The 27423-nt window shown below is 35.5% G+C and overlaps 1 protein-coding gene across 1 annotated transcript in view; it reads right to left on the bottom strand.

Moving 5' to 3' along the window:
• The window catches only part of LOC129269705 (synaptogyrin-3-like), a 35345-nt gene extending 8664 nt beyond the window's left edge, over positions 1–26681 (bottom strand). Inside the window, exons 1-3 of the mRNA XM_054907206.2 lie at positions 26580–26681; positions 8971–9205; positions 4199–4341 (exon numbers count right to left, since the gene is read on the bottom strand). Of these exons, the coding sequence (XP_054763181.2) occupies positions 4199–4341; positions 8971–9205; positions 26580–26681 (480 nt within the window). The remainder of the gene's footprint in view (positions 1–4198; positions 4342–8970; positions 9206–26579) is intronic.
• Positions 26682–27423: the final 742 nt, after the last annotated feature.

Raw genomic sequence — 27423 nt, 5'->3', positions numbered from 1 at the left:
ATTTAATGTTTATTAAACATCGTTTATTTATGTTTTCTTCATTGTTATTTATTGTTAAATTATTATTTTGATTTATTGTTTGTTTAATTTTTATTGTTTGCATCTCATGTATTAAATCTACTGGACGTTCTTTTACATCTTTTTTCAATCAAATTGAATAGGATGAAGTCAATCAAATTTTAACAGAATTTGTACTCAGCGAGATCCTTCTCATAATTTCTAATTTCTTATTTGATAAAAACTCATTTGAAAAATATTTTATGAAATATTGAATGCATATCGCAGCCTGACAGTGACAGCTCACGTCAACATGCCAGTGCAGCTACTAGCACAGCTCACACTCACAGTCTATCATCACCGCAACACAGGCGGGTATGAAACTGCAATAGCGCCACATACTCGGGCACTGACTGTTACCAAAAATCAGGGCTAAAAATCCTTACTTCGCCCTTCAACTTGCGGGATCCGCGCCATATTTCCAGAGCACCCAGTGGCTTAGTTCAGAATTAAGAAGTGGGATGGCCAAAAAAGTACGCTAAAATGAAAAAATTTGTGATTTTGTTCCAAGTTCACAAACTTTATTTTCTAGCTTCTTCTTCTTCTCATGTTGGTTTGAGTGGCGATTGGTCATATTTGACTATTGTCGCCATTGACTCTATCTATAAAATCTCACTTCTCACATCTATTACATGAATACTCTAAGCCCGGAGGGGGGGTGATCGGTTGAACCGTATCTCCTCCCGGGATCCGCCACGCCCGGGCTCCAAAATCGCACCGCGTGTCGGGCCTGCCACTCTTCACGGACTCGCCGCAATCGCAGCCCATCACGACCTCGCACGACCGAGTCATCGTCCGATTCTTCCACCGAAAATCCCCGTAGACTTGCGTGTTGTAGCCCGTCATTCGACCATGACAGACGCGTCACGTGGGTCGTCTCGCTCCAAACGCCGCGTTCTGATTGGTCAACAGCGGCGCACAGACTTACAACATTTTGATATAGAGTTAAAAAACCAAGAAAGGATATGAAAGTGATCTGTGGCGACTTACGTCAGCACAATGTTTTGACGTGTGCAGGGACCCTGGATCGAACCCGCCGGAACGTGTTTTTTAAATTTTTTTTCGAGGGGGTGGTGTGGATATATTTTTGCTTTAAAAAAAAATCATATTCCTTCCCCGTTCCTACCGAGCTTTATTCTCTTTTTACTTTCATGTCAATTTCTATTTAAGCCTGTATTATTAACTCATTGAGCTATTAATAACTATGATTAAATCTTACTTCTTCTTAATCACTTATGATTTTCAAGTTCTTGATTACACTTACTTGGGCAAGGGTGGGAAGGGAAGTGAGTTAAAGGTCAAGTGCACATCAACAAAAAATCTTTGAATTAATACAGAAATTTCCCTTTTTAACACAAAACAGTTATATACACAAAACAATGGTATGCAAAGAGAGTTGCATGATTATGTCACTCACATCACATTACTTTCTAAATGTTGGTTGCATTTTATTATATCAATTTTTAGCAAATTTGATATAAAAACTCTTCATCGAATCACAAAATGTTACATTCACGGAAACTACGAATGTTAATGGAGGAATTAAAATCCCTCTCAAAATTTGTTAAAGAAAATGAGAAAATTAAAATATACATGTTATGTACATGTATCAAACAAAAAATATACACAAGAAATTAGAGTGTGTGTGTGACATAATCGGTTCTGTAATTTGCACATTGACCAAGATGAGCATATCATTGTTTTGTAAAATTAGGAAAATTTCTCAATGTCAAAATAGTAATTTTTAAAATTTTGAATCATAGTTTTTATGAAATTTTCTGCAATACTTTATTTTTCCTTAAATTCAAATTAATTTTTTGGTGGGGTGGACTTCTCCTTTACTCTTTGCATGGAATGTAGGAAATGCACATATGCAAATCAGTAATTGGACACATGTTCAATTTCCTTTCATCCAGGCCACTCCCTCACGTCCACCAGTTTTACAGTCTTATAACAAAAATGATGAATTAATTAGAATACGGCCATCACACCATAGCTCCATGATCACACAACATTTACACAGTGCTTCACAACAAATATTTCACTTCTGTTCATGCAATAATTACTGTGGAAAACAAAAACAAGGCGTAACCACAATCGAATACCGTTTAAAAGGACAAATATATAAAACATGGCGAGATCTTTGATTTGAATCATGTGTAGAATTTAAAGTGAACGTGAAATGAGATTTTGGCATTCTGTCACAGCTGAAATGCACTTTCGCACCGGGCGATTTTCGCCAATTAATTTTGGCACAATATAATAATTTTATTCCAAAATGTCTAATCATTCCATAACCTGAATTTCAGCCGATCTCGACGCCTTCGTTTGAATTCTCAGTTGGACTTCGCCTTCGCCGTAGTTGCGATACGGACTAAAGTTAGCGATCATAATAATGTGAACCTGCCTCGCGAAGGATGGGGCAGTTTGCGCTGCGCCGCCTGTGTGTCCGCGCGGCAGGTTCACATCATTATGATAGCTAACTTCAGTCCATATCGCAACTACGGCTTCTTTGTTTTTTCCCCATTGCTTTCATACTTTTTTTCTTTTTCTTTTATTTTACATTTTTTTCCCTTTGACTCCTTTCACTTTCTCTACCTTTCACTTCTTCTTTCTTTTCTCTCGTCCTTCCTTTCCTTTATACTTCCTTATTATTTTCTTTCTTTAATCCTTTTTTTTTGAGTGATAAAGGGGACAAAAAAAATAATAATAAAAAAAATAAACTTGCGTCATTTTAAAATGTTTTCTTCCTTCTTTACTTTTTGGGACCAATAGAAATAAAAAGCAGTAAAAAAAATAAAATTAAAAAAATTAAAAAGCGGGTCCGATAAAATGAATATCAGCTAATGCAATGAAACACATTGAACAAGTAAATAAAAGGGTTAATGTAAATCCTCCAAAACCAAATACTTTTTAAACTTCCCTTTTTATAGTTAAAATGAGGGGCAATATTTTTAAACCCTACTTGAACTAAATATCATATTCGTCCAACTTCAAAAGCATTTTAATTCTCTGTATTTCTTTTATTAACCATAATCCTATACTAATATCACTTTTTACTTTCTCACTATTACCTTTAATCAATCATATATTTTTCAAAACAAATTACGACTTCAAATAAAAACCTAACTTTCACATTCCTTTCACACCACAACCTTCTCTTAAAAAATTCAAATGTTTATTTCTTTCCCTATCTTGAATAAAAATGTCAATCTACTTAACTTAATCACACCCCCAAAACCCGTGGAATTTCCACGGGCTCTGCTAGTAATGATATTATTACCAATATGATGTTTGTGCATCCTTCTAATTATGAAAAAGATAATTATACTTTATAGTAATATGAAAAAGACAATTATACTTTATAGTAATATGAAAAAGATAATTATACTTTATAGTAATAGTATAATATACAAAAGTTTGTCGTGACTCTTATCGAAATGGCATATAAAAAATCTTCGCCAAAAACAAGCCGCTATCTTCAGCCCAGTTCTAACTGTAGTTGCGCTTGCCCTGCCCTTTCAAATTTAGGATGGTATCTTCAAAAACAATAAAAAAGCAAATATTTCACTATCAAAATTACGGCAAGACAGATGCCGTGCAGCGGTTTGAAAAATAGTACCCGGTGATATCGGAGTTTCAGTGAACTGGATACGCATTTTCTGCAGCTCCACGCCCGTGATTCTAAAAAGGTACAATGTACACTCACACGTCAGAAAGCGACAATTCATGGAAGTAAAAAAAAATTAAAAACTTAGTCAAATATTGCATTGCAAATTGTATTGTTTTGATTTTATTGTTGAATGTTAAAAAATTTTAGTTTGGGAAATGAAATAGTAGAGATTCAAAACAACTTGGAAATAATAAAATGAAAATAGTTCAGTGCTCTACATTAATACTTGATTGTGCATATTTAGCACACTTCCTGTACATACATATTTGTTCGAATTGACCCAAAATTATGAAAAATTTCAATTAAATGATTCTTCACTTTACAAATTTGAATTCATTGTCAGATAAAATAAAAGAGAAAACATATATGATTGCAAAATATACATGCAAAAATCTTACACTTACACTTTTAATTTGTAGTAGGGCCTACTATAGTGAAATACATGAATAAATTACAATGATTACTCACCCAAGTTATAATTGAAAAAAAGGAGAATGCGATAGCTGCTTGAATTGAACTGACTCCCGGTCCATTCTTGACTATGCTTGGTGTGCCGACCCATTTATTTGTTAAGTAGCAGAAGCAAACAAAATACATGAAGGTCCAAATACCTGCACAAAAAAATAAAGAAATGTTGACAATATCAATATACAGCAAAAATTTCTGATCACAAACTTTACAAAAACTTTTAAGATTTATTCTAAATAACAAGTTTCCTTTCAAATTCTCGACTCACTTTTGTTTTGTGCATATCGGGGTTCCCGGCTTTTCAAGAAAAAAAATTCCCTGATGAAGTTTCAAAATTCCCTGATAATTATTTGAACCCATTCCCAGTTTCGCATGTTTTCTAAGTTGTCGCAGTAAATTATATATGCATTTTCAGTATTCATTCATTCATTCATTAATTTACCTATTTATTAATTTATCTATTTATTCATTCATTCATTTATCTATTAATTTCTTATTTTCTTATCTCATTTTTCATCCATTCATTGAATATTTTTCATTTATTCATATTAATTTCAGTTATTCATTCTTTCGTTCATTCATTTATTAATCTGATTTATTTTTCATTCATTCATTCCTTATTTTTTATTCTAATATTCATTTTTTTTTCACTTGGATTTATTTATATTCATTTATTTATCAATTTATCATTTATTCATATCAATTTGTATTACATGTATCTGGGGCGGTATAACTGCCATCTGTTGATCAAATTCGAGACTTGAAAAATTGAATTTCCCCATGTTTGAAAAAAAAAATTAAATTGATTTCTGAAAATCCAATATTCTAGCTTTCAAATGCTAAGTACATGCATTGTACCTAAAATACTCAAAGCCTAATAACTGACATCTTGGGATATTGGAACAAAAGTGACAATTTGACTAGTTTGAACATGATCTGCAAATAACATGTGTTGCTTAAAGAACAAGTCCACCCCAACAAAAAGTTGATTTGAATAAAAAAAGAAAAATCCAACAAGCATAACACTGAAAATTTCATCAAAATCGGATGTAAAATAAGAAAGTTATGACATTTTAAAGTTTCGCTTAATTTCACAAAACAGTTATATGCACATCCTGGTGGGTATGCAAATGAGGAGACTGATGATGTCATCCACTCACTATTTCTTTTGTATTTTATTATATGAAATAGGGAATATTCTATTTTTCTCCTCATTGTCAAGTGAAACAACGATTAATTCCTCCCTGAACATGTGGAATGAGCATTATTTAATACTATATGATTCAGTCAAGCTGGTCCTTATTGTCAAATTTATAAAAAATGAAATATTGTATAATTCAAACAATAAAAAACAAAAGAAATAGTGAGTGAGGGACATCATCAACTTTCTCATTTGAGTTGTGCATATCACTGTTTTGTGAAAAATAAGCAAAACTTTAAAGTATCATAACTTTCTTATTTTACATCCGATTTTGATGAAATTTTCAGCATTTTGCTAGTTTGATTTTTCTCTATTTATTCAAATCAATATTTTTCTGGGGTGGACTTTATCTGGTCTGAATACAATGGGTGATTTCAAGTTCAGTGTTGACCTTTTGGTGTTGGTGTTAGGTCATTCTTTACACGATTATAACACCAAACATAAAATGAAGATGGTCCCAAAAAGTCACTCTCTACATGTGCCCATATTTCCTCCCTTTTTATATTACAAGTACTGTCAATCAAGATAGCTTCAAAAGTGAGAGATTATCATGTTTACCAATGTTCTGTAATTATTTCCTTTTAATACTGTTTGTTTCGTACCTCAATAGAAAAATAATCACATGATCCACAAAGAGCAATCTGGCTATAAAGTTGTTTTACTGCCACCGTCAGTGCGATCACTCATGTCGACGTCATTACACACACTTACCGTACACACTGTACACGGACAATATTACAATTGTGAAATACATCCATGTATTGGTACTGTTCATAGAGCATGGAATTCCCCAACATGCTATAAATCACTTTCTTAAAATACCACTAGCATCTTGTACAATGTAGTATACTTGTAGTGGTACTGTGTTTACTCTCGAAGCTGGCGATTTCAACACTTATAATACTGTTCGTGAAAACAATGGATTGGATACATAACATGAACATGCATCTACAATGTACATCTACAGTGCACATGTACTGTACATATAATGTACATTTTTATTTGAATATAAGGGAGTTTATTTTAATCATGATTTGCATGCGTACATCTGTCCTTGCCATACAAAATTAAAGGGGTGGAGTCGACCTTAAAAAGGTGAAATAATTGAAGTAGGCCTATACATGTACATGTATGTCTGTGAAGTGGCAGGGGGGGGCAAGAGCCAAAAATTTCCCGGTCATATCATGGTATGAACAGGCAGTGGTGCATTGAGGCAAAATTTTTGAGGGGGGCCAGATATGGCGTATTAGACAGAATTTATCTTATAAAAAAGTTGCGAGCGAGCAAAATTTTGGACAATTACAAAGATCCAATTTTGTGATAGATTTTGACATAATATATAAAAAATAATATATTTCAACTTCTCTCTTTCCTATTCTTTTTTTGGATCTGTACGCCACTGTGAACAGGATTGTGAGTAAAAAAAGAGGGGCACAGTATTGCACATGTGCCAAAAAGCTGCTTAACATATCTCCTCCAGAGCGAGCGAGAAAAAATCACCTTTTCATGAGAATCTATTAAACTTTTATATACATGTAGTTCTTGACACTTTATTCAGAAAATATACATCATATCTTTAATACACTTTTTCTTTTTTTGTCCTTTTTTGTTCTTGGTTATAGAACTTTTGGGGGCCATGGTCAACCATTCAATCCGTTCACCAGTGCTATGCGGGATGGGTCTGGGGTGGAGACCTCTTGATATCAAAGCCATTTTAAATCTTACAGATTGCCGCTATTTTTAATCAAATTGCGGGTATGTACATGTACAGTAGGCCTATAATAGCTTTTACACAACATTAATTCAACGCAGTTGCGTAATGAACCAAACATTTTGAGGGGACACAACATAGCAATGTGGGTAAATTTGTAAAAAGTCGCCAGCGAGCCCGAAAAAAATTTGGCCTTTTGAAATGAAATTCAAATTATATTCAGCAAATAACACATTTCATTGTTTTCCATTCATTTCATTACATTTCCTCCTATATTTTCTTTCATTTCCCCTTGGGTGTGGAACCAAGACCCCATCCCCCGTAAGCCAGTGATTGAACGTAAATAATGTAGGAAGGGTCCATACCGGGGGGGGGGGGGGTTATAGAGCCCTTTGAAGGTTACAGATGAAGCCCCTACTGAGTGGGGTCTGGGGCAAAGCCCCTGGTTAGCTTTGGAGATATAGCCAAAGTAATGATTGCGACCATTATTGCATAAAATCTAGCAAGCTTATATAAACACAGTTTTGTATACAGTTCATCTTACTTTCAGTTCTTTATTTTCAATCCTCGGCAGCCCGGTCATGTTTATTAAAGTTCTTCTTCTTTTTTTTTGGTCCCTTTTGTTTGTTTTTAATTGAGCTTTTAGTTCATTCCATTCTACCTTCATTTCCCGCTTTCGTTTGCCGTTTTGTCATCCTTTACTTCATTTCCTTTTCTCAATCATGCTAATGTACATGTATTAGTAGGACTTTTTCGGAATGGTTTGTTCTTTCTCACATGTCCTTCCTTTTCACGCTTTCCTCCCGTTTTCCATTATAAAAAGTTTTTCTTAGTTTTCTTTTCACTTTTTCGCTTTCCCCTTTCCTTTTTCCTCTTTTTCTCCATTCCTTTCCCTTTCTTTCTCACTCCCTTTTCTATTTTTCTGTTTTTTTTCCCATTTTCCCGGTGAAATCCGCCACTGCTTGAAACCCTCAGGGTGGGGTAGGGGGATTCACTTGACCCAGCCCCAATTAACATGTGAGGAAGGTACATGTATGTAAATTGCCAATTCCTGTATTTCTAACTCGTCCACTCATCAAATAATGCCATTTTGTGTAACAGCCAATTGGTCCAATCACCATTTCATCTCCTAACCAGTTGGTCTAATACCCAATTGTTTTCATTCATTTCACCCAATTAATCCAATTAGACCAAATGGTATGGACATATGGTTATTGGAACAAATTGTTATGAGGCAAAATGGTGAGTGGACGAAATGGCAATAAAACCATGTGGATAGTGGATGAACTGATGGTAGACCAAATGATAGCAGACGAGTTGGTGATTGGACAGATTGGCACTGGACCAATAAAAAATAAACCAGCTAGGGCCCATAACACAAAGCTAACACTAATCACTGTACTTTTTTTTGTTACGAAGACTACAATTAATGTTGAAAATCAAGAGTACGGTTAATCGCTAACCTTTTTGTTGAATACAGGACCCAGATCACTATTAGGGAGCTCCTATTACTTCTACCAGTGTGGTTTTCCCATTAGTCCCAAATGGCTTCAATGAATTAATAATCTCAAAACTATACAAATAAGATGGCTTTTGAATGCTTTTCTGAAAATTGCTAGTGATAGAGACTGTCTACATGTACATGCGAATGGCAAGACAACATATTAAAAGTTCTATTGCCGGATAATTAATTTTACGAATTTAATAGTGAAAATGCAAAATGAAGAGCGGCCATCAGCCGACCTACTTCATTTGAAGTGCTGTGCTAAAAACACAATAAAGTGCTAGCACCAAAACTAACACCAGCTTTTTTAAACACCAAACCTGAATTCATAAAGTGTACGATACATGTGTATTTACCTGAGAAGATTAAATCGGCCATGACAGCCATCTTTCTGTGCTGCACATTGCTCCAGTTGTCAAACATTGCATCGATGGCGAGAAAAACCATACACGCTAAGAACGCTATCACCCCGACGAAGATGCCAAAACCGCACGCACCATTCACTCCACCATAAGGACAGGCAATAAGGCCTCCTCCAAAATTGTAATCCTTCTCCGCTGATATACACCCAAACACGATGATGGCAAATATCTGAAATGGAAAAAAATAAAAATAAATGATCATCAATTTAGCAGTAAAAATTGGATTGTAAATACCACTATTAAGTCAAAACAAAAAATTTTGAATTTTGATCCTCAATACCCCCTCATTTTTAAGGGGTTTTTACAAAACTAAGTGGTGATTCATGTACAGTACATCAGGGCCCCGTCTTACAAAGAGTTACGATTGATCCAATTAATCGTAACTCTATGGAAATCCATCAGTGTCATAATTTTTTCTACAGGAAATTTGCACAATGTGCTTTGTAAACAAAGGGAGTCACAGTGAATTTTCAAGAAAACAATGAATGCATGAATATACATCATAGCTAGAAAAATATTTTGAACAAACATGCATAATAGATGTTGATGTTGCTGGCCGTCCATTGTTGTGATTGATCGGATCAATCGCAACTCTTTGTAAGACGGGGCCCTGTTGTACATTGCGAAATTCAATGGGATGACGTGTTGTTGCTATGTCAGTTGAACTATGAGCAAATCTGATATCTTATTTATTATTGATGACTATTTAGATTCTATATTTTCATTAATCCACTTTAGGTCTCACAAATGCATGTAGCAGCAGTCTTTATACACTTTAATACATCATGTAATTAGTGACATTGAAATATCTTGATTTCATTACTGTGAATATTTTACAAGGTTCAAACAAAATCAAAGTCAAAGAGACATTGTACAAAAGATTTTTTTAAATGACAATAGGTGGTTTCAAACCGCCTCGATCACAAGAATCCCCGTTATAAAATTACGAGAACTTTTTTAGGCTGAAAAATACCCATTAATTATTCCTGCATTCACACCGCCCTGAAACATACCCTTCGGGATAAGTTCCTGAAGTTACGAGCATGCGCAATATGGTCTGATAAGCAGCAAGGCGCGAAATTCAAAATCACTAGCCCAGCAGCAACCCATGCACGGCGTCGCACCCAACGACACGCTGGGCTAAAAGTTCCCGTAATTTGCTTTCAGACCGCCAAAATACCCACGACCTTGGAAAAATCCCCGCGAAAGTTCTCGTAATTTTGCCAAGTACCTACTAGTATTTATCGGGTATTTTCTTTCGGGGATATTACGCGTAGTTTGCTTTCACACCGCCAAAATACCTGGTATTTTCTGATCGGGGTAAATTTCCCGATCAGAGAATACCTGGAACTGGCGAACTTCGAGGCGGTCTGAAACCACCCAATGTACTTTTCTCTTTTTCCCGTCCTAACACATACATGTAGCCACACTGGAATTCACATCTTTTCACAAAATAAAATCATTGCCACCAAATCAGTCATGACACTCTCATTAGATCATGTATCCTTCCCAAACTGGACATTTTCAAAATCAATGGATTTGTCCAAACACATACACATGTAGGCCTACTCTATGAATCAAATTATAACATTACTTCTTTTTTTCAAAAATATAAGAAAAATTATCGACAAGATTCACAAATTTTGCAAAGTTCTAGTAAAACATACAGTGTATATTCTATAATTGACGACAAATAGCTTTGAAAATCAAATTTTCCTTTTTTTCCTCTCAACACCCAGCCACACTTCACAACATCTCTTCAAGAATAAAGATCACCATTGACCATTTCAAAATGTAAGAAAAATGATCGACAAGATTCACAAATTTTGCAAAGTTCTAGTAAAACATACAGTGTATATTCTATAATTGACGACAAATAGCTTTGAAAATTAAATTTTCCTTTTTTTTCCTCTCAACACCCAGTCACACTTCACAACATCTCTTCAAGAATAATAAGATCACCATTGACCATTTCAAAATGTAAGAAAAATGATCGACAAGATTCACAAATTTTGCAAAGTTCTTGTAAAACATACAGTGTACTGTATATTCTATAATTGACGACAAATAGCTTTGAAAATTAAATTTTCCTTTTTTTCCTCTCAACACCCATACACACTTTACAACATCTCTTCGAGAATGAAGATCACCATTGACCATTTCAAAATGTAAGAAAAATGATAGACAAGATTCACATATTTTGCAAAGTTCTTGTAAAACATACAGTGTATATTCTATAATTGATGACAAATAGGCCTAAAAATTCAAATTTCCTTTTTTCCTCTCAACACCCATTCACACTTCACAACATCTCTTCGAGAATAAAGATCACCATTGACCATTTCAAAATGTAAGAAAAATGATCAACAAGATTCACATATTTTGCAAAGTTCTTGTAAAACATACATGTACAGTGTATATTCTATAATTGATGACAAATAGGCCTAAAAATTCAAATTTCCTTTTTTCCTCTCAACACCCATACACACTTCACAACATCTCTTCGAGAATAAAGATCATCATTGACCATTTCAAAATGTAAGAAAAATGATCGACAAGATTCACAAATTTTGCAAAGTTCTAGTAAAACATACAGTGTATATTCTATAATTGATGACACATAGGCCTAAAAAATTCAAATTTCCTTTTTTCCTCTCAACACCCATTCACACTTCACAACATCTCTTCGAGAATAAGATCACCATTGACACCATTGACCATTTCAAAGTGTAAGAAAGATGATTCTCAAATTTTTCAAAGTTCTAGTATTAAAATATACAGTGTATATTGATGACAAATAGCCTTAAAAATTCAATTTTCATTTTTTCCTCTCAACACCCAGTCATACTTCTCTTCAAGAATAATAAGATCACCAATGACACCGAGTCAAGGAGCTCCTGTCTCATTAGATAATCATGAATCCGTCCCGAAACCTCACCGGGGCAGGACCCTGTGTACTTTGATTTCCCCTTGGCCGTTAGAAAGATTTTTGACCTCATTATGCATGTTGTAAAGCGGATTGAGCAAATAAAACCACTCATATGACAAGGAGTACATGGATGAATTGTATGCATGCAACCACCGTCAGCTGTGCGGGCACAGGCCAGCCTACCTATCAATCATCATGAGTTGCGTCCCCACCTCACCATACCCGAGCAATTATGTATACTGGCATGTACAGTATAGCGAACCACTCCACTCGTTCACTGCTCGCTCCCATTCAATCACACTCATGTTTGCGCTGGTAAAATTCAATTATTTCAGCTACAGTCATGAGCAAACACATTGTACTAATAATTGATTATCAGGTGACGCACTGCACTTTTAGATTAAACAATACACGACGGGTAATGTACATGTATGGGTATGTTTTGACAATTTGATTGATGCTGAACAAACATATTTGAAAGCTTAAAAAATATGGTATCTGGTTAACGTGAAATGATTTATACTAGTAATATCTATGTATGTATTGTTCATAGTGTTCATGTAGGCTTCATGTATTGATGTTCATGTGTACATGTACGTATCATGTCAGTTTGATACCTATACAAAAGTATCAATTTGTACACAATTTTAATTTATCTTTTTAAAGATTTATGGATCACTAGCCTACCAATCGGAATAAACCCAAATTAAAACCCAGGTTGGCAAATTTTCAGACACATGTACATGAATACTATATGTATAGGCCTACCACATCCCTTGTGTTAATTATCTCCATACACATGCACGATGATAATCAGCATGAATAATGCATGACATCATTATGAATAACGGCATAGTCAAGGATAATCTGTATAATCCCTCTCACTAATTGATAATTCCCCTTCCCTTCCACCCTCCCTCCCTCCCTGCCCCCTCCCCCTTTTATTAAAACAAGTGCACCCTCTCACCCACTTTACATGGGCAACTTTAACAGCTTCTGAGATTATACAGAAGGTAGAATTAAAGGGATGGTCTGGGCTAACATATTTATAGAGTAAATTTCGCTGAGCAAAATGCTGAAAATTTCATCAAAATCGGACAACAAATGATGAAGTTATTGAATTTTAAAGTTTATCAATATTTTGTGAAAACAGTTACATGTATATGCACATCATGAATATTCATTAGGTGGCAGGGTGCGACATAAGCGCTTGCCCGATTGCCCGAGGCAAGTAAAAGTTAGAGTCGGGCAAGTGTTTTGAAGTAAAGACAAATAACTAGTTTCAGCCGTTGTTTTGAGTGTTGTTGTGATCGGTGTAGTGGGAAGAAAGATGCGTGCAAGTCCACGATGCCGCGATGATTCATTTGATTTTTAAAGTTTGTCAATGTTTCTCTGTGAAATTTTATTCATTTCTAAAACATTTATTTTTCCAACAATTTTAAAAATATATTTAAACAAATATCAGCAAGATTTTTATTAGATGATTGCATGTTTTTTTGTTTCATATTTGAGCTTTCTTCCTCTTTCTTTTTTTTCTTACTCCCTTCCTTCATTACTTGCTACCTTCCTTTCTTTTCTATCCTTCCTTCTATCTTTCCCGCTTGCCTTTTTTGTTCCATCTATCTTTCTTTTCAATCTTTCCTAGCTTTCATTCCTGATCTTTTTTTTTCTCTCTCTTTGTTCATTTTTCTTTCTTTCCATCGTTTTCTTACATGTACTTTCCTTCTTTAAAAAAAAAAATTCTTCATTTTTTCTTTCCTCTAATTTTTCTTTGCTTCCTTCTCCCTTCCTATCCTTTTTCTTTTTGTTCTTTCTTTCCTTCCTTCTTCCATTATTTTCTTTTTTCTATTCTCTCTTCACTTCATTCTTATTCCTTCCACTAAAGTTTCATCCTTTCTTTCATTCTTTATTTTCTTCTTTCCTTATTCTTTCTTTCCTTTTTTGCTATTTCCTTCCTTCCCCTTTCTTTCTTTCATTTAAAAAAATGGAGGAAATCTTTTTTCCTTCATTCTCTCTTTCATTCCTTTTTCTTTCTTTTCCCCTCTTTTTTATTTCTTTCCATTCTTTCTTTCACCCATTAATTCATTTTCCCCTTCTTTCCTCTTTTTTTCTTTTCTTTCCCTTTTTCTTTATTAATTTTAAAGAATAAAGGAAACTTTTTTTCTTTCCTTTATTCTTTCTTTGTTCTCCATTCATCACTTTTCTTTCCTTTGGTTCTTTCTCTCCTACATTCTTTCCTTTACCCATTCATTCACCTTTGCTTTTTCTTTCTTTTTTTTTTCCTTCCTTCCTTTCTTCTTTAGTTATTTTCAGTGATTCCCCTTTTAATTTTGTGTCACGGTCATATACAAAAGCACATGAAAATATACGAGAGTAAATTAATCAAATGGCGTATTGACACAAATTTCGGTCATAGGAGGTAAAACAGGGTTGTTGATTTTTTTTATTTTTAAAAAAAAATCAAAAAAATCAGATTTTTTTTATTTAAATCGGATTTTTATGATTTAAATCAGATTTTTTATATTTTTTTCCTACGAAAAATAATGGTCACACTTAACAAGTTTTAAACTATATTTAAACTGTTTTACACCAATAATAGTGGTCAAGTAGTCTTTTGAACATTGTGTATTGTACTATTTGACACAATAATCCACTTATATACAGGTAATTTATTTATTTATTTTTTTATTTATTTGCATTATAGAGAGGGACATTTTATGGAAGCCCAAGTAATGTTATGTATTATGTATACATTTAAACTCTTGAAATTTTTATATCAGTCAGTCCAAAACATCCGAATTGTTACTCCAATGCATGAAGTACTCAAAGAACTTGAGAATTTCCAACAAAATTGACATTATTAAAGACCTGTTAGGGTTCCTATACTGCCCTTGGGAATTCTAGCTGGGAATATTTCCTAGAATTATCACATGGGGGATTTTAGCTAGGAATATTTCCTAGAACTATCACATGGGGGACTTCCCAACTAACAGCTGGTAATAGCTAATAAACAAAGGGTTTTGCAACTTAAGTAATTGAAAGAATGGGTATTAATAGTAACAAGAAGGAGGTACATACAAGTAGTTCAGCTGTTTTGTAAAAGTATCCAAGTTGTGGACTTTGAGCACCTTTGTAGATTTTATATATTATTTTATTGAAGATTTAACAGTTTGGTGTACATACAGAGAGTTATTTATCATTACTTCGTTAGAAACTTGTTGTTTTCATCAGTTTTGCTTGTTTTACAATTTGAAAATAAAACAGTGGTGTTAAATCAGACTCCATGAGGGTGTATCATTCTTTTAAAGTATCTCTAAAGCATGTGGAACAGAAATGAAAATGATTACATTGAAAGTATCTGTTAAGAAGAAGAGAAAATAGAGAAAACTAATTTTTTTCATAAAAGTTGATTTAAATCAGTGATTTTTTGGAAAAAAATCAAGTGATTTAAATCGCGATTTAAATCATGATTTAAATCGACATGATTTAAATCAAACAACCCTGAGGTAAAATAACTTAAAAAGAAAAAATAATAATTATAAAAGGTACAATAGTTCACGTTAAAAAGAGAGGAAAGGGGCAATGGTATATAAAACCGTAGTACTTTCTTTTGAAGCGGTAAAACATTATTTTAAAGGATTTTTTTCGGGCAAGTGAAATGTATTTTCAGGCAAGTATTTTCCAACTATTTAGAAATTCGCTTGCCTGACCAGGCAAGTGCTTCTAAAAAGTTATGTAGCACCCTGGGTGGGCTGATGATGTCATATCCCCACTTTCCTTTTTCTTATGTTTTTTAATACATGAAATCATAATTGATTCATTTTTCATATGTGTTAATGATGTGTCTCCATTATGATGAAATAAGTTGCGGCAATAAATAACTAATGCAATAATCAGTTGTCAATCTCATTGTTTTAGTTCTTGGGAGAAATTTTTTTAATAAACCTAATTTCATATAATAAAATACAAAAGAACAAGAGGGGATATGACATCATCAGCCCACCTAATGAATATTCATGAAGACATGCCTAGAACTGTTTCACCGGAATAATGCAAATCTTAAAAATACAATAACTTTGTTATTTGTTTATCCAATTTTGATCAAATTTTCAGTATTTAGTGAATTTTACTCTATTTTAATATTGAGATATAAATATCTCCAGCCTGGACCATCCCTTTTAATAGTGTGGTTCTGAACACTGGATCTGTATCTATTAAAAGTAAATTATTTCAAATTTTGTACTACATGTATATCCTACACGTATTTACAATCAATAATACTAATTTTCCTTTTTAAAGGAGAATGAAACCCAAAATGTAATACCACATAATATCATTGATAAGTAAATGATAATCAAAATGAATCCACTTATACCCATATCCGATTTCCCAGAGTGGAGTACCACCTCTTCAAAGTTAAACTTCTTCACGTTCAAAGTCTCTGAATGGAGATCGCCATTGTTGCGAGGTTCGTTCAAAATTGTGACGTCAGCGACGTACAACTGCTCTCGGTACTAGCTTCCATGTGCAGCTAGTCACAGGCTGAAACCAACCCCGAGTTCGCATAATATAGATACTTTTTTTACAAGAAATAAATATAATATACACATAAAAACACTTGAAAATATAATCAAAAAGCTATTCAAATTATTCTATGGTTTAAAACACAAATTGATGAGTTTTGATGAAAATGTTTACACATTTATTTACTATTACCAAATTGGCAAATTTGACAAAGCTAAATTTGTACGTAGACAGTATATACAGCTAGCCGTCCCCGGCCGCCCACTCATCACACGTATTGCGAGGTTAGTATTATAAGCCAGCACCGTGAACCGCGTTTGGCAGTGGATTTTTATCTAGTGGGTCGCGCGTGCTGGGATCTTCCTTCTGGTGTCCACAACACACGACTTCTGTGGCTTGATTTTTCTGTGCGCGGCAGCATGTAATGAACCCTTGAGTGCCGACCGCCGGCCCACAAACCGAGTGATCGTGTTAACTGTTATGTTGGAAGTTTGGTTGTCTATCCCGTTTGAATATCGTTAAATTGTTAATTGTGCTATTTTTCAAAATATCTAACGTTGTTTATTATTTGTTACCGTCAATTTTAAGTAAAACAAAACTTATCGGACGTTTGTATTGAAATAGAACTTAGTTAGAAGGCCCGAGAGCCTACGACTTCGAGTCCCAATACTCGGCCGAAGAAATCGGTAAAATGCTCGCTACGAATAACATCATTCCTCGTGAATTTGGAAGAATTGTTGTATTTCTCCACCTTTAGTGCAGCCACTCATTTTTTAAAGAGATTTCTGGCCTCTTCTGCGGATCAGGAATTTGGCAAAAGCTGCATTTTGTGCCCCTTTCTGACCACTCTGGCCCATGTATTTTATGCTAGCAATCAAAGGCGAGTGCCGAGGTCGGACACCGAGCTTGTACGTCGCTGACGTCACAACCCCCCACGGAGATATAGGGAGTATGAGCAAAATGGCGATCTCCGTCTTTCAAATATCAAAATATTGATAACTTTGACTTGGCATATCATGGGAAATAGGAAACCGTTCTGCCTCATTTTAATTTTATTTTAATCAGTGAAATGTAATCACTTTATGATCAGATAATAAATCTATCCTTTCATTTTCCTTTAACTGAAATCTATGATAAATAGCTTTGCACAAATTAGGCCTGATATAATCTTTAGTCCGATAAATGGCAATTAATGAGGTAAAAGCCTTATTACACTGATACTTGGTCAGTACATGTACATGTATACCAGGTACGAGTACTAGTGTACATCTCGGTCATACCAACGTCCAACGAATGTGATGATGGCCATGGGAACCAGTGTAGCCACCAAGCCCCTATAACAATCAATAAGAGATGTGTGGATACCAGTTCCCTAAGATGCCAGAGGCACCAAATCAATATGCACCTTGCTATCCCCTGCATACATACATATCAAATATGGTCGTAAGAGAGAGAGAGAGCCACGGAAGGGTACTGCACCACTATAATAACACTGCTCGGGATCCATTTCTGCATGTATTTTCCTGACTACGTTCAGTAAACAGCGCACTTGGGCCAATGAGTTGAACTGACCATTTGTCATACGATATAAAAGATTTGAATTACATTCCGTACTGTAGGCCTACATGCACATGATTGTATGTCATAATGTGATGTACATTAACTGTGCCACTACTGTATTAAAATCTCCATGTCAGATCTACATACATGTAGGCTCCAGCTTTCATTTGGAATTGGTAATTGCAATTTGAGGCTGACCCCAGACTTTGTGAAAGAGCATTAGAAATGCCTGCAAAAGAGACATCTTTGGGGGAAAGAAAACCTGGGGAGGGTTTCAAAACGAGTCGTGTGGTTTTATAGGTTACGCTTAAATTTCATTCCCCTTTCATACTGCCCTTTTCCCTGGTGAACTTCGCTATCGAAGGGGAAAGTGTCCAGTATGAAAGGTACACAGGAGAACTTTCTCCGGCGAAGTTCGCCGAGAAAAACGGCCAGTATGAAAGCTAACCGGAGGGTTTCTCCTCTTTTTAATGATGTCAGAGGTCATTTTTTTCTCCCAGAAATCCCCTGAACTGAGATTCCGCGCGCTAGCAAGCTATATTATTTCTGTGGCTAAATACAAAAGGCCACGCTTTATGAGCGATTCAATCATTCTATAGAGTTACCCTCGAACATACAGTTTGCTTTTTTCACTAACGATATATACACAACAAAAAAAGTAAGTCCCCCCTTAAACAAACATCAATAATTTCCGAACCAATGCGAGTTTTTAATATAATTTTACATGAGCGTGTAGGTAATTTTATAAGCTACCCTCTGAGTAAATGTTATGGATTTTACGTCATGCTTCAGTGAGCACCATCAGAAGGCAAAAATGTCACTTTTCAAAAGTCACAAGCCAAATATCATGACTTTGATTCCATTTTATTTGAACAAATTCCACATTCTCATCATGAAAAATAGTCAGAAGGCTTGTAAAAGGTACTTTCTAAAAGACGATACAACTTTTTTGGCTAAATTTCACGGTTGAATAAACACAAGCCCAAATTTGCTATAATTGGATGTTTTACACATTTCTATCAATAAAAATGATCGAATATGATGACAGTTATTTTTGGGAAGAGTATCTTCAACAATATTCATCGTTTCACGGTTCAATGAACATTTATTGAAAACAAAAAGTATGATTTTCAAATATCATAGGCAAGTATTGTTTCATTTTGGTAACTGAAAATGATCTTTTCTCAACTTTTTCGTTATGTTCATGACCAATTAACATGCTTCAATGATTCAAAGGCGTTTAATTAAACATTCACGCTTGAATGAACATGTGGAATGTGATTACCGGGTAGCTCTTTTTTACGTTATTGGAAAAAATGCAATTTGTAACTATGGATATCTGTCACAAACCTCCATGCATTGATTTGATTTTTATGAAAATCCCGATGTCTAATGCATCAGTGAGCACACAATATTAGAAAATTATGCAAATGAGAAGAAAGTTCAAGGCCTTGGCCCCACTCTTTGCCGTATCAAATGGTTATTTTGGTGTGCGCGCCTTTTGGATAGTGTTACTCTGAAGACATGTGCGAACTTTCATGAAATAACTGTTGGGAGAACAAAAACCGTCCATGACACAAACCCTCAGTTCACATTTGTTAAAATTTTGACTTCCTCTCTCATAGACATTGTGTACATTATGGGTGCATATGTTTAAGAATAAGTAACCCCTTATTCAATATGGTGGAACTTTTTTTCAAGGCTGTCTTTAGCAATGTCATTTGGCAGTAATGTTTATCAACCTATGGGCAGAGTTCTGTGCAAAAATAAAATTTGCTTTATATTAATGGATGACTGAGCACACACCACAGTGGGAAAAGGGGTATTTTCAATGTCACAATCTCATTTTAAAGGATAATACAGTGAATATCGGGGGCAAATTCGGTTTCAAATGTGACTTTAATTCCTGTTGTTTTTATCATCCATCATTTCTATCACCACACACTTTCCGAACTTTTAACATTTTCATGGTTGAGTGAGCACATTAAAAAACTAACATGTAGGAATGAATACTCTTTATACTGCATAAATGTATTCTTTTCCTAACAATTTCTCAGGATCAGTTTAATTTATGGACAAATCAGTGGTGGATCCAGAATTTTAAAATGGGGGAGGGGCCTATAATCAGGGGAGCCACCAACAATTTCAAATTTTAACATGATCTAACAAGTTGTAGAGGATACTACCATAAACCCCTATGATGATACGTCACAATACAGGGGCCGCGGAACGGTTTTCAAAATGGGAGGGCTGAGCCAAAAGTGGGGGGGGGGGGGGGCTGACCATGTAAAAATCACAATCGTATGGTCATTTTTACATTTTTGTACATGCTTTTGGAAAAAAGTGGGGAGGGGGCTGAAGCCCCCCCCCCCCCACTTCCGCGGCCCCTGCAATACATTGTCCTCACTCAACCATAAACATGCGATATCAAAATTGTGTGTGGAGTGGCTAAATGATGGATAGTAATACAGCATTAACACCATAAAATTCACCTAAAGGGTCATTCCATGCCAATTCACCCAATGAATGTGCAATTTTGCACCCGACCCTCTCGGAATTCCTTGTAAATTGGTACACATAAAATTCACCATGGCCCACGCACAAAACAAAAAAAATTAGTCCAATTGGTCCGTCGGTTCTCGCGCTACGGCCCACCCTTTTCTCCTTGTTTTGACAAAAATGGGCGTGACCCTCAACTTTCAATGGCCACTGCGTCGTAACGTGTTGACCAATTTTCATGAAACAGGTACCATTTATTAGGAAATTCAGAGAGGAATCCAAAACATGCATCAAATAATGTATTGGAGCAATTTATAAGGTCGTGACCTTTGACCTTTACTTTGACCTTGAGTTTGACCCCCGGACAAATAATTTTTTAACTTGATTTTCATGTATGTTAATTATTAGTATGATATTGACAAAATATGTTAAAATCAATGATGATATTTTATTTCTTCACCTTTTAAAACTCTTCCAAAGATACCATGAAATTTCACTCTAGTCCTACATACTGATATTCATGTTAGTAAAGTGTTAACCATTTACATGATTTCTTCCAATCTTAAGTTACAATATGCATGCACATGAAAAGAAATTAAGCTCATCAGTTCACAAATGAAACATTAAACATTTATGCTCATGAATAGGTATCTGTTTAGGCAATTTGATGTTCAGCAATATATGTCATATATATACATTTATATATATATATTCTTGTTAGTAAAGTGTTTACTTTTATCATCAAATTGTTGAGTATATGCCTATTTACTAACAAGAATATATATATATATATGTATATATATGACATATATTGCTGAACATCAAATTGCCTAAACAGATACCTATTCATGAGCATAAATGTTTAATGTTTCATTTGTGAACTGATGAGCTTAATTTCTTTTCATGTGCATGCATACTGTAACTTAAGATTGGAAGAAATCATGTAAATGGTTATCACTTTACTAACATGAATATCAGTATGTAGGACTAGAGTGAAATTTCATGGTATCTTTGGAAGAGTTTTAAAAGGTGAAGACATAAAATATCATCATTGGTTTTAACATATTTTGTCAATATCATACAAATGATTAACATACACGAAAATCAAGTTTAAAAATTATTTGTCCGGGGGTCAAACTCAAGGTCAAAGTAAAGGTCAAAGGTCATGACCTTATAAATCGCTCCAATACATTATTTGATGCATGTTTTGGATTCCTCTCTGAATTTTCTAATAAATGGTACCTGTTTCATGAAAATTGGTCAACACGTTACGACGCAGTGGCCATTGAAAGTTGAGGGTCACGCCCATTTTTGTCAAAACAAGGAGAAAAGGGCGGGCCGTAGCACGAGAACCGACGGACCAATTGGACTAATTTTTTTGTTTTGTGCGTGGGCCATGGTGAATTTTATGTGTACCAATTTACGACGAATTCTGAGACGGTCGGGTGCAACCACTGGGTGAATCCAGATGGAATGACCCTAAAACAACTTTTGCCCAAGTTGGTATTTGCACAATCTGAAAAACGACTCTTGTGACTTTCAAAAATTGTCACTTTTAATTCAATCTTTAATTACTCATGCATGACTCAACCTATCAATCTCATTTTCCCCCAGGAGTTGCTTAATGAGTGTAGAAAACCACCTACGAAATATCATATCTCAAAATAATTCGGTTCAAAAGTTACAGCAATTTGATTTAGGGGGGACTTACTTTTTTTGTTGTGTAAAGTTTGCTTTTTTCACTAACGATATTTATCATCAAAGCGGCATTTTACATGTACATGCTGAAAATGCGCTTTAAAAGGGATGGTCTAGGCTGGAAATATTTATATCTCTATAAATAGAGTAAAATTCACAAAGCAAAATGCTGAAAATTTTATCAAAATCAGATAAAAAAAGGCTGGTCAGTAGTCGACAGGGAGTAGACAGACAGCTGGCAGCCGTCTGCTTCGAGGAGTTCTTTAACATTTCTCCTTGTACACAGACGGCTCGCGATCGTGCAGCCACCATTAGGGGGTTAAAAATGCAAAATCCCCCTGACAGGGCTCATCGATTTTTGTCTTTATTTCATAATTTAATATATGAAAAGAACTGGACCTAAATAAAGATTATTATTCCGTTTTGGCCTGAAATGCACCAAAACAGAAAAAAATAAACTTAAAAGGACAAAAAACAGTGACTTACTTTGCCTGTTGCGCAACTTCACTTCCCTGGTTTATCCGAACTCACTCACATGTATTGCGAGGTTTATAGTATGTATACTAACCTCGCACCATGAACCGCGTTTGGCAGTGGATTTCTAACTAGTGGGTCGCGCATAGACTTGAGGACTCCATGATGATGTCTTTTCTAAATACTTTGACGTATATACTTCTTCATCATTGGATGTCAAAGTATTTAAAAAAGACATCATGGAGTCCTCAAGTCTAGGTCACGCGTGCTGCGATCCCACTTCTGGTGTCCACAACACACGCTTTCTATGGCTTGATTTTTCTGTGCGCGGCGGCATGTAATGAACCCTTGAGTGATCGAAACTTAATACATAAACATATGGCCATTGAGTCCCTGTACAGATCAAGTTAGAACTTCGGTCTCTGTAAATTGGTGAGTGGAGCCATCGGAGTTCAGCGGAACCACCAATATAAAACAGAGTCCGAAGCTGTGGTTGTTCTCGAACTGCAACTGGTTTGGAAGATCGGTTCAACTCAACCAAGGGTTCATTACATGCCGCCGCGCACAGAAAAATCAAGCCATTCAACTAGAAGTCGTGTGTTGTGGACACCAGAAGTGGGATTGCAGCACGCGCGATCCACTAGTTAGAAATCCACTGCCAAACGCGGTTCATGGTGCGAGGTTTTTAGTAATACTAACCTGGCAATACGTGTGAGCATGGTGAGTGGGTTCAACCATGCCATGTCAACTGTGCCGCAACCGTTCTCATTACACATTTAAACGGCATTATCGTGATCCAAGTCCCCGGTGACTCGGATCCACGGACAATTTTTCACAACGTAAAACATGTCCTACCTGTCTCTACCAACCTCGTAGTTGTGTGTCAATTGTCTCTTTTCAGTCTCCACTTTATTGGCGTAATAAATCAGAATTGGCATCATTCTCTATTGCTTTTATAGTTCGTAAACTATTACTTTTCATATAAATAAATCATGATTATGTTAATCTTTTTATGTTTCTTACAATATCAAACTTGCTTTATTTCGTCTACGTTTTTACTAAATAAATCAATAGGCCCTAGATCCCTCTTCAGGCTCTTCTTCTTCTTCTGGAAACAGTACAGTCCACCGTCTGGTGTATTGTCGTACTGGTGAAGTGCAGCGTGCAAGTGTATGTACATTATCCATTGCTTTATTTCGTTGATTCCTAATTTACTAAATAAATCAGAATAGCATCTACTTCTTTTCAATCTCTATTGCTTTATTCCGTAAACTAGTACTTTTCATATAAAGAAATCAGGATTATATTCATCTTTTTTATGTTTCTCACAATATAAAATTTGCTTTATTTTGTCTACGTTTTTACTAAATAAATCAATAGGCCCTAGATCCCTCTTCAGTCTCCATTGCTTTATTTCGTTGATTCCTAATTTACTAAATAAATCAGGATTGCATCTACTTTTTTTCAGTCCTTATAGCTTTATTTTGTCGTACTTTTTATGCTAAATAAATCTCTTTTCATATATATGTTTCTCATGATTTTGCTTTATTTCGTCTATCACGTTTTTACTAAATAAATCAAATTGCATCTCCCTCTTATAACAGTCTCCATTGCTTTATTTCGTTAGGTAAAAAGAATGTGTGTATAATTACTCCTCGTGATCCAAGTCCCCTCTCCTAAAAATACAAAACGGCAATTAACCCGTTGATATTCATCTACCCCTCATTTCCCTCCTCTTCAAAACCACTCTGCCACTTTTAGACAGTTTCCTAGAGATGATAAATGAATATTTTTGATAATAAGAATCATTAAAATCAATGAAAATCACATCAAAAACACTATTTGACTGTTTTATTACTCCTCGTGATCCGAGTCCCCTTCCCGTGTTAAGACTGTCCAATTTCTCATAGGAGGGGACTTGGTTAACGAGGAGTACTAGTACTCGTGATCCAAGTCCCTCTCCTAAAAATACAAAACAGCAATTAACCTGTTGATATTCATCTACCCCTCTTTCCCTCCTCTTCAAAACCACTCTGCCAGACAGTTTTAGACAGTTTCCTGGAAATGATAAATGAATATTTTCGATAATAAGAATCATTAAAATCAATGAAAATCACATTAAAAACACTATTTAACTGTCTAATTACTCCTCGTGATCCGAGTCCCCTTCCCGTGTTAAGATTGTCCAATTTCTCATAGGAGGGGACTTGGATAACGAGGAGTACTAGTACTCGTGATCCAAGTCCCCTCTCCTAAAAATACAAAACAGCAATTAACCCGTTGATATTCATCTACCCCTCATTTCCCTCCTCTTCAAAACCACTCTGCCACTTTTAGACAGTTTCCTGGAGATGATAAATGAATATTTTCGATAATAAGAATCATTAAAATCAATGAAAATCACATTAAAAACACTATTTAACTGTCTAATTACTCCTCGTGATCCGAGTCCCCTTCCCGTGTTAAGATTGTCCAATTTCTCATAGGAGGGGACTTGGATAACGAGGAGTACTATTACTCGTGATCCAAGTCCCCTCTCTTAAAAATACAAAACGGCAATTAACCCGTTGATATTCATCTACCCCTCATTTCCCTCCTCTTCAAAACCACTCTGCCACTTTTAGACAGTTTCCTGGAGATGATAAATGAATATTTTCGATAATAAGAATCATTAAAATCAATGAAAATCACATTAAAAACACTATTTAACTGTCTAATTACTCCTCGTGATCCGAGTCCCCTTCCCGTGTTAAGACTGTCCAATTTCTCATAGGAGGGGACTTGGATAACGAGGAGTACTATTACTCGTTATCCGAGTCCCCTCCTATGGGAAATTGGCAGTCTCAACACGGGAAGGGGACTCGGATCACGAGGAGTAATTAGACAGTTAAATAGTGTTTTTAATGTGATTAATTTTGTTTTATTTAGTGTTTTTGATCATTGTTTCATCAACTTGGAAGAATATACAGCCACAGGAGAGAAAAGAAAAAGACTATTATTGTCGTTTGAAAAAGTGTCCGAGTCATTTGTTATTGTGTCAATGGGAAAACGTGTGGTGGAAGGAAGTCCCCGTTCAGTGAGAAGCTTCGCACCGTTTCGCATCGCGAACAATAGATTTCTTTTGAAAATCTTCCAACCTTGGATTCCATTGAAAGTTTGCTGATATTTGAGGTGTGTCTCAAGTTTGTCCCCAGTGACTTGGATGACGATAAGGCCATTTAAACTAGTTAAAGGTATTGTTTAACTTTGTGGGCAGCCGATTAAAAATATTCTCAAAGTCAAACCAAGACGAAACATGTGTACAAGTGCATGTATTAGAACTAATATTAATAAACCCTGAATACAACCATTATTGAGAATGAAAAGCTAAAACTACAAGTAGTACAAGGCAAACCCCGATTTTGTAAATGGGTGTCTAATAGACGCCTAAATAGGCCTAGTACACATGGGATGAAATTAAGATGGTGTTTTCGGTCATTTTATATTTCAATTTTTGAAGCACTAAATAATTATTTTCGAACGCAATTTTTTCTGGGCTTCATTTTTGTAACATCACTGACACAGGTGACAAGACACAAGTGTGACCTTCTAAGTTCTAGCTCAGATTTTTTTAAAGTGAAAACAATGTTAACCAATCACTTTAACTGTAAACTAGTTTTAAGGCGGCAATGAGAACGGGGTCTTAGTCTCGGCCCGGCCGCCACAACACTGCACTGTCATTCATTCATTCATCACTCTCCTGACTCCACTTCACACAGCTCTCGTGACTCGTCCCTCTCAATCCAATGCATCCCACGTCACCCCGGCCCAGTCCCAGAGACAAACGCTCATCATGCTCATTCGAGATTCGTTCACTTACCCAACTAATGAATCTCAATATAACAGAGGGTTTCTTGATGTAGTCTAAGACATCAAATGGCTTTCCAGCCATCCCTGCTCCATATGCACCACCTCCTTCCATTTTGTTTTCTTGATAATTACTGAGAAAACGATAGTTTATTTGATCCAAATTAATCCTTCTACCTTTTGCTCGCTCGCTAAAGTAATCTGCAATGAAAGGCGTGCGCTATCGATGAAAAACAGCAACGTACCATAGATTATTTCTGAGCTTGTGTATCTTACTCAAGAGAATGGCCTAAATACGATTTACTAGCGCTGATTTTTGTTCGGCACGCAAGACGGATGTCAAGCGGCAAGGTCAGGGGACTCCCCTTTACTCCCCCGCAGGTTACGCTTATTTCAACCATAGATGATAGGTAGCAGTGGAACGGCTGTACATGGTGTGTGTGGCACTAGGGGAGGTGCTTATGAAAAAAAAATATCAAAATTATCAAACTTAGGGTCCTGTTTACTATAAACAATTACACAATATCTAAAACAGGTTTTACCATTTATAGGAGGCGCGATAGCTCAGTCGGTAGAGCGGGGGTTTCAGATTCCGGTGACCCGGGTTCGATTCCCAAGTGGTGCGCTAGTGCCCTTTGGTAAGGCATTTATCCTCATTACCAGGTCCCTCAGAGAGGACCTTAAGCCGTTGGTCCCCTGGTTGCTTGCTCACAGGCATTCGTGCTTTCTTACCAGTCAGGTAAAAAACCTCGGTATATACATATCAGCAAATCAGATTGAAATATTTCACCTCTTATAAAAAAAAAAGCTTTTTACATTTTGTTTTTGTGGGAGCTAAAGCACCCCCAATCATAAAT

Source organism: Lytechinus pictus, chromosome 10 (assembly GCF_037042905.1).
Source record: "Lytechinus pictus isolate F3 Inbred chromosome 10, Lp3.0, whole genome shotgun sequence".
Taxonomy (NCBI): Eukaryota; Metazoa; Echinodermata; class Echinoidea; order Temnopleuroida; family Toxopneustidae; genus Lytechinus; species Lytechinus pictus.
This window is presented reverse-complemented; position numbering and strand designations above follow the sequence as displayed.